The sequence below is a fragment of the Dicentrarchus labrax genome, unplaced genomic scaffold, assembly GCF_905237075.1.
Source record: "Dicentrarchus labrax unplaced genomic scaffold, dlabrax2021, whole genome shotgun sequence".
In the NCBI taxonomy this organism is placed as follows: domain Eukaryota; kingdom Metazoa; phylum Chordata; class Actinopteri; family Moronidae; genus Dicentrarchus; species Dicentrarchus labrax.
In genome coordinates this window covers 19878239-19886978 of record NW_026136715.1, presented here as the reverse complement: position 1 = coordinate 19886978, position 8740 = coordinate 19878239, and the positions used below count along the sequence as shown (strand labels likewise).

Here is an 8740-nt window from a genome sequence, read left to right as displayed (position 1 = left end):
CTCCCTTCAGAGACACAGTAGACATTATTAAAGTTTGTGAAGAGTAACCTGATCTTGAGTAAAGTCAGTGGGGTGCTCCTTTAATTCACTTAGAGCACTAACATTTAGTTGAATATCCCCTCTATAACAGCACTGGTTCAGTGGTTCTGCACCCCAGATACTTGTTTTACTATTCTGTTACACAACCACACATACACACACTAAATGATAAAAAAAAAAGAGTAAACTTTTCACAGAAGCAGACAGTTGGGGGTTTATGTATTTTAATTCATTATGATGCTACATGATCCATGGTGGTTGTTCAATTATTTTCTTCCTTTACTACAGTATGTTAATAACTTTGCCAGTTATCTTTTTAAGTCTTTTTTATTTTTATGTACATACAAAAGAGTATCCAATTACTGTGTGATTACATTGTTGTGTGACTGTATCTTTGCATGTGTGGTCTGAAGCGCTGATGCCTTTTTTTTTTTCTCTTTGATGTAGTGTGTATTCACAGGTCAGTCCTCCTCCCAGCCGCCCACATTCCCACTTCTCTGCTCCCCGAGCTCCCTCAGGCAACGAAAAGTACAGATATTTATTCTTTTTCCTTTTTTTTTTTTTTTTTAAACAACCTGCTTAGATGGTCATGTGATAGTCGAGATAATACAGCTGTGTTGTCTCAGTTATCTCACAACCACCAGAGCCCAACAGGAAACAAAAAGAAAAAGATAATCGAAAGGACACAAAAACACACACAAACTGATAAACCAGACTCAAGATGGTCCCTTTTGAAAAGACAGATTTTTTTTTTGTTTTGCTAAAATAACTTCAACACTCAAACAAATAATAATAAAAATTATAAATCCAGGTCATTTCATGCAGACTGCAGAGTGGACAGTTGAATATAGTGCATTTGAATATTATAAACAACAGAAGCATCGTGGCTACATGGTAATATAAGGAAAAAGCAAACATCTGCTGAAATACACTAGAGGACGCGAATACAGTACTCCATGGGCAAAATTAAACAAGGTGGCCAAAACTATTGTTACATACTGTGTTATATATTGCAAATGTCTGAGTTCATTCTGCTTGAAGGGGGGGGATTTTTTTGTCTTTTCCATCTAGCGCCTCTCTCTCAACCTGAGGAAGTAATTTTCGAAAAAATCAAAGTGTTAACTGGGAAAATCTGATGTATTCAACTCAATTCCAACTTTGTGTTTGAACTAGATCACTGTGTAGCATAGATTCTTTATTATGAGAGTTATAATTTAACAAATAACCCTAAATATTTGTTTTAATTAATTTCTACTGATTCCTTGGTCTGGTCAGCGACTTAACTGATCAAATGTTTTTTGTCTTATCTTTTTAACAACCACCCCCGGTTTTCTGTTGCGTACAGGAAATCTGTTCAGATGACAGTTTTGTTTTCAAACCCACCCCTCTTCCTTCGTTCTAAAACAGCCTGTGATTTCACCGTTTGTGGTCTCCTCACATAAAAACATCCACACGCAGTCACATCAGCCCTCTTGCAGGAGAGGCAAAATCAAGAACACACACACACGGCTTCTACAGGCGATGTTTAGAAGACAAAACATAGAGTTTGAGTCAGGAAAAAAAAAAAGTATTCACTGATCACTTGTGTTCACCTCTCTGAGCAGATTTTCAGTAATAAGTGGAAGAGAAATTTATCAGAAGAGGAGTGTTAGAGCTTTCTTATAGACAATGTGAGTGAGGAACTTGAAGACTTGAGAATCAATAAAGAATAAATGAAAGACTTTAGACATTCAGCCAGCATGAAGCCACTTCCACACACCACTAACTGATATCTGTGCAAGTTGCGGAAGATCATTTAGGAAGGAGGGATGGACGGAAAGAACAGATCAGAGGTGGTGATTATTTCACAAAAAAAAAGAAAGAAAAAGGCAAGACCTGTGACAAAAACGCTCGCACTCATGGTTTAACTTGGGATCGCCTTCTTTCGTTTTCTTTTTACACATTAAATTATTTTCCATCCAGACAAACCATCATGATATTGCCTTAAATGTTAAAAAAAAAAGAAAGAGAAATCAACATAAACCCAGGAGACATCCCCGTTGCCGTCATTGACACGTGTCTTCCCGAGCACGCCATCCGTCCGTTCGTCACTGTGCTCTGTCTGTCTGTGTCTCTACAGGGCCAGCTTGCCAATGATGACTCCAATGACAAAGAAGAGCACGCAGAGCGCCAGGATGCGGATGCTTAGGCCTTCGTCCCTCATGGCCGAGGTCGCCATGGAAGAGGAGTGAGAAGCGGCCACTGAGGTCACCTTTCTCTTCCGCAGCCCGTCATCCTCCTGACATACAGAGAGAGGAGTCAGAGAAACAGTTAAAACAGCTCAACAAACAAACACTTGACAAAACAGGACAGTTCACAAGCGGTCATATAAATTACAGGTAGGCCTAGTTTTATTCCTCCTTTTTTAATGATGCGGGGTTCATGATAAAGTGTCTCAGGTTCATTACAGGTAGGAGATCATTCATGAAGCGCTTGGCTGTTCTGCCCACAGCAGAGTTTTTGCTGCGGTTTCAACGGAGAGCAGTTACAGTCTCTGGCGGTAAACTCACAACACTTTACTGACAGTTTTTCCTTTAACTGTAACATTAATTTGGCCACAGCCCATAGGTAACAGTTCAAATGAAGTAGAATTTTTCTTTTTTTTTTTTTTTTTTACAGAAAATGTATTTTCTAGAAAGTTCGAATGTTTATCGTACAATGCTATTTACTGACTTCTTGCTACTTTTGAAAGCAGCCAAAAGTTACTCTCCTGCAAAAAGTTGGCAACACTGGTTAATGCAGCAGAGAGAAGCCTTCAGACTAAAGCTCTGCCAAAGGCAAGAAAAGGTCATTAACTTTTAATTTAATCATTTAAAAAGCTGTTGGACTTAACCCTGAAAGAGATGAACATTCTTCCAGCCACTGGTGCTGAATTTGTTATAGCTCAATGATATCAGAAAAACTTATATAATAAATAATATAAATATATATAATAAAATATTTTGAGTATTTGAATATTTTAAGTTACATAATGTCACTGGATATGAGCAGCTTTTACTTCAACTGCAGCCTCATTTGCATTCAGACAATGATTGGGATGATTTAAGAGAAATTTAGGACAGTTGCTCAGTTTTCGGGCGCATACGGTGCAGCGCTTGTCAAACGCTACAAAATACACATTTGACTCTAGCTTTAAGGTAGCCTTCATTTAAATGATATTGTTTTTTCCTCTGTCATTTCAGTAGAAAATAAAAGGGTGAAAGAAAACAGACAGATTATCCCTTTTTTTGTGCACCTCACCCTTATCTGTTTGTTTTCTTCCCGTAGCCTCTGCACCTCCATCTGCAGCCGCTTGCACTCCTCCATGATCTTCTTCACCTCTCCGTCATCCAGTGAGGCGCTGGCCGACTTGGGCAGAGCGGAGTGCTCAGTCTTAACAGAGGAGGCAGAGGAAGACACAGTTTTGCTTTCACTCTCATGCTGTGGAGAGAGAGTGAGGGTGGGGGAGGGTGGTGAGGTGAGAGTAGAGGGAGGGGACGGAAGGGGGCGAAGAGACGTGCAGACACATGATAGGGAGTGAGATGAAAGTCCAAACAAATAAATCATAAATGAATAAATAAATAAGCATGTAATGGGTGATACAGTGAGGTGTTATGCTAATGAGTAGGACACTGAGAAAATACTGGGGAAAAAACTAAAGGAAACATGCAATGTGAATGTGTTTTAATGTGATTTTACTCTAAGATCTAAAATCTAAAATACATGATGCAACATTTCCATGTTTGTAGATCTGATGGGGATGTGAGAAAACTTAATAACTGAATGCTTAAGAGTAGCACAACAAATGCCCATTAACCAAAGTGTGAGACTTACAGTTTTGTCATTTTCTAGAGGCATCTCAAATGCACATCTCAACTTTGAATCCATCAGCTCTTCAGGCTTTGCCTCCTTCCACTGTGGACGAGAACATCAAGAGGGAAAGAGAGACAGACAGGAAGAACATTCAGTGTAAGTTCATACTTGGATTCTGGACGTGGTGTAGGTTTCTGAAAGATACAGATGTCTACAGTGTGGTTCAGCAGGAAAAACTCCAGGTCAACAGACACGTAGTTTAAATTATAAATAAATATACATTTTTACCTCAAAAACAATAAAAATACATAGAAATCATAGTTTATGCTCTAGTACTCACAACTCCCTCCATGTCAGTCATGTCGTACGGAGCCAGCATGGACTGCACCATGAATTTGTGTTTACTTTTTTCATTGGGGTCGTAGTCAAAAGGCTGTAGCATAACTGTGGACAAAAACAATGACAGAATGAGCCGGAACATCAGGGAAAGACTAACTTCCTGTATTGCCCCATAACAACTATTGCACAACCTGCAAAGGAAAAGACGTCAGTCAGGTTTATGATTTGGATTACACGGTGACCTGCTTACTCCTCATGAACTAACTACTGCTGAAATGTTCACTTTTCATATCTTGTATGGTCATCTAACCACGGAAGAGGAATGATTCTGATTGTAGGGAATGTAACAAATCCTGTTTGGTTTAATGCAGATGACAAGAGCGTGGGACCATTATTTTAGATTCAATACAAATACCTACTCTGTATCATGATAGCTGTTGTAATAATAATAATAATAATAATAATAATGATGATATTTCTCCAATTTAACAACCCGACTACTTTCTATCATTCCAAATTCTTTTATTTTCAAATAATTTGGAAGAAGATAGCATTGTGTGAGTATTTTTCAATCTTTTTGTGCAGATTATAGTTACCTGGCACCTGCAATGATTTTACAGATATGCCTCCTAATGATTGTCAAACAATATTTCGAACCTCAAGTGGTCGAGTGCTGTAGAAGTGAGGCTAGAAGATTTATTTTGGTGCCGAAACACAATACAAGCTGGCTGGTTGTTGTGCATTTATTGTTCTATTCCTGGAACTATATCAATTTAATGATATGGGCCTAGATTTCATGTCAGATTCTGATTATCACTGTAGCTTGATATAGCTTCAACTGTCTTCTCCTTGCGTAATAGCCAGCATTACAGTGAAATGATACCATTTTCGGAATTCATTTTAGTGTTGCTGTTGGGTGAAATGATCAATAAATGCCTTCTCCTGCTCAGCCATTAGACCCACAGCTGTAGTGATTTTTTTTCCCAGATACCAAATACAACTACAGAAAATCACATTATTAAAGGCACCAAGTCAAAAATACCGATATCTGTATCAGCATCGCCCGGCTCTCTGAATGGGATGTGCACACTGTGTGGTTTTCAGGGGATGCAAACATTTTTACTAACCAGAAACATTGACGGAGTTTCCAGCGTCAATGATGCCACTGTTTGGGCGCACACAGTATCTGCGAGGCGCAGTTGTCTTGACTTTGAAACACACATTTCTATCTGTGGGGTTGGTGAGCTTCAGAGTGGCAGTGACGACATCTGTAAACGGGCCTGGGGAAGACACAGAGAAACAACACAGCAGCTCAACAAGGGTGTGCGTTTGATATTTTAAACACATGTCCACTAGTTTGTGTACAAGGATTTGTAATGTGTATGCATGGTTTAGATTCCTGGTTAAAAAAAAATCAAAACTGAGCGGGCACTTGTTTGTTGTGTGTCTGTGAGAATAAATATGTGAGTAGTGTTTGTCAGGGACTCCACAGAGCCTGCCGTAAACATTGCACATTAAACATTAAAACAGTGGAAAGAGCAGTGAAGTGTGCAGGCAGGGACTTTATTATTCATGCCCCGCCCTCAGCCATAAACTTACTAAATGGGCATTTTTCTGTGGCATTTAAGTGTTAATATCACGTTGTTGGTTGTGTAGCAAGTAGATCACCCTCAAAGCAGCCCTCATGTTTACTGACATTGACTGCAGACTGGATTATTCAACCTCTTAACAACTGAACACTGGTTTCATAAATGTGTACTGGACAAACAACCTCACTGTGCTTTCTGCTCTAATCAGAGGCACTGGGCATCAGTAACTGAGTGGGTGTATGCATCTTCTCCTGGGTTATCTTTGCATCCAAAGCTCTGCAATAATCAATCAGTGAACAACCCACTATCCCATCACCTCAGGACATCACTTGACCCATTTCTACAGCAATATCACACCCTAAGGCAATTATGTCAGAATATAGCCATTATCCTCGGCACACCAGCTCAGTCTGTATTTTCACAATCATTACGCCTGGATATAGAAAAGCTGGAAAGGAATTCAGGTTGCAGAGTGAAAGTAAACGCCAAAGCTCTCAACCAAAGCCTGCTAGCTTACATATTGTGAAATAAGCATAGTAATAAGGCTGAGGAATGACACCCTGGTCGTAGAAAATGCTAGAATAGTCTCTTCTTGGCAACCGGGTGTTAGCAACAAGACGGAGAGAGGGCGTACGTCAAGTATTAGATAACATCCCCGTTTTGCACATGCTGTCAAAGGAGAAAAGACAAAGCATAGCGAGCGAATGAGTGAAATAGAGAAATTGGACGGCGGGCCTGCCCTGACGCTGCAATGACAGCCAGCTAGCAGTTTCACCTGCTAGCTAGCTGGGTTAGCTGAATGCTAGGTAGCTAGCTGGTTAGCATCGTCGCACACAGTGTCGTTTCACCTGTCATCGCCGCTGCTGTCGTACACACACACCGCAGACTACAGCGAGCTTTACCCGTGTCTTTTACCACCACCAGCAACAACAACAACAACAACAACAAATGACGGCACATCAGCAAACGTCAGCCAGCTGGTTAAATGCAGAAATCGAGACAGTGGCTATCATTAAGGTCTCCCAGGTTAGCTGCCTAGCCCCCGGCCCTGCCCTCTGCTTCAGTGTTACCTCTGAATTTGAGTTCGTGTTGTGGCTCTAGCACCAGCACTTGTTCTGGTCTGGCCATGTCCCAGGGCTTCTTCCTGTCGTCACGGCGAGGACAACAATATTTTACCGCAGGTAGCCCGAAGAGGTGAAGCAGCTGGCTCCCGAAGAAACAACCCGGCCGTCCACGGTTTTTCTACGGGAGGGAAGGAGGAGGAGGATGATTACAAATGCACCACCACTCGGACTGACGGGCTGACGGACTGACTGCCACCGACAGCTGCTGGAGGCTAACTTGCTAGTGCTAACGGCGCTAGCAGCGGAGCGAGAGACGGGAAGGAAGGAGGAGGGCGACGTCATGCGAGGGGCGGGGCCGCTGCGGGATGTCAGGTGGTTTGTTCGACCGTTGGAAGAAGAAACGTTCACATCTTGAACGTTGACGTTTACATTCATAAACATTATCTGTCACCATGACACCGACAATGTACACCCGTTCATTAGGGTAACCCTTAAAACACTAACGCTGCAGGGAGGATATAATCAGAAAACCATCAACGAATATGAACCAGAGCTGTAGACTGAGGTAGTGATAGACGCCCCCCACCATAACGTAAGAAAGGTCACAAATATTTGGTTTATTCACTGTTGAATTTGACTTTCTGTCAATTTATCTTTCCAACATGAAGATTTGAATGCTGTTTTCAAACCTCTGCATACTGTCAGGGATATGGTATATGGTGTCGCTCTGTGGGAGAAATGCTGAAAGCTTTATTTATGTATTTTGTTGACATAAAGGAGGTCAAATTTAAACACGCTGACAATAAAAATACTGCTAGTACAAAATATCCACTGTTTTTAATAACAGAGGACATGACCCTAGTGTCCTCCTCAATAGCAGCCACAGCCCTCTATGGACACCTCCAATACCTTGAACCCCACCTATATTCATGTACTCCTGTTTGTTTATGTTAGTGTTTTATCATTCATGTTTTCATATCTTTGAATGAACAGAATAAAGTTGTATTATTATCATCATAGCACCAAATAAAAGTCAGAAATCCATTAGATTTACCCAACACTTTAAAGACACACTCTATCTACATATTACACAGCAGTGGTTTCAGCACACCCCTACATTTCCCTCAGGTTGAGGGGTCAGATCCATCCCAGTGCTCCAGCTGACTCTCACTACCTCCGAGAAGAAAAACACACAATAGTACAAAAGTATGAGGGATCAAACTTTCGTCCTCTGTCTGAGTCCAACAACCACAGAGTCTCACAGGAATCATGAACGAGCTGCTGTTTTCAATCAATTTGTTTCTTTTAGACACAGCAGTCATGATTCATGATTAATTTCCTGGAATTAAACCTTTTTCTTTCTGTTTAGTGTTATTTCCAAGAACAGCCTTCCTCTCAGAAATTCCCTGGTAGAAGTTAAAACCACACCAACACAGTATATTTGATATTCTAGCCCCCAACTTTTCTTTTAAATCCCTTTGGCAACTACCTCATGAGCTACAGTTAAAATTGTTTCATTTGTCTTCAGTATCGTCACCTCGAACAGAGCCCTGCGGACAGATCAGTCATGGTGTCTGATCTGAATGCAGTCTACGTCTGCTCCCCTGGTTATTGCAGGTTCACACAAAGTAAATCAGTAATGGAGCTGCATCTGAATGTAGTGTTACATCTACAGTAAATAATAGACTAAAGTTTACATTTATTTCTATAAATCACTTCCATCCTAGACATCCTATTGCTCCTGCTGCTTCTGTTTCCATCATACTCCACTTCTCATAAAACATAAATGTAAGGTAGTGGCTAGGTTGCAGCATACAGTGCGTCTTTACCCTAAAGCGTATTCTTGTATACTTAAAGCAACATTTCCTCCACATCAGA

General features: G+C 40.8%; 1 protein-coding gene across 2 annotated transcripts; it reads right to left on the bottom strand.

The window, feature by feature from the left end:
- Positions 1 to 246: 246 nt before the first annotated feature.
- On the bottom strand, positions 247 to 7192 carry LOC127377721 (vesicle-associated membrane protein-associated protein B). Of its 2 annotated transcripts, none has more exons than XM_051425839.1 (6): positions 6869 to 7192; positions 5337 to 5489; positions 4211 to 4314; positions 3892 to 3972; positions 3319 to 3450; positions 247 to 2317 (listed from the first exon to the last, which is right to left on the bottom strand). In XM_051425839.1, exons 1-6 carry the CDS (start codon positions 6924 to 6926, stop codon positions 2153 to 2155), a joined length of 693 nt encoding a protein of 230 aa, XP_051281799.1. In that variant the 5' UTR covers positions 6927 to 7192; the 3' UTR covers positions 247 to 2152. The 2 variants fall into 2 exon arrangements, with proteins under 2 accessions (XP_051281799.1, XP_051281798.1); XM_051425838.1 differs by having other exon boundaries at positions 3319 to 3498; positions 6869 to 7190.
- Positions 7193 to 8740: the final 1548 nt, after the last annotated feature.

Excerpts from the sequence above, each read along its gene's own strand:
- LOC127377721 (XM_051425838.1), bottom strand. The coding sequence starts at position 6,926 with ATGGCCAGACCAGAACAAGTGCTGGTGCTAGAGCCACAACACGAACTC. Across the intron at positions 5,490-6,868 it reads ACACGAACTCAAATTCAGAG|GCCCGTTTACAGATGTCGTC; the intron begins GTAACACTGAAG and ends TGTCTTCCCCAG. Across the intron at positions 2,318-3,318 it reads AAGAAAACAAACAGATAAGG|GAGGATGACGGGCTGCGGAA; the intron begins GTGAGGTGCACA and ends TCTGTATGTCAG.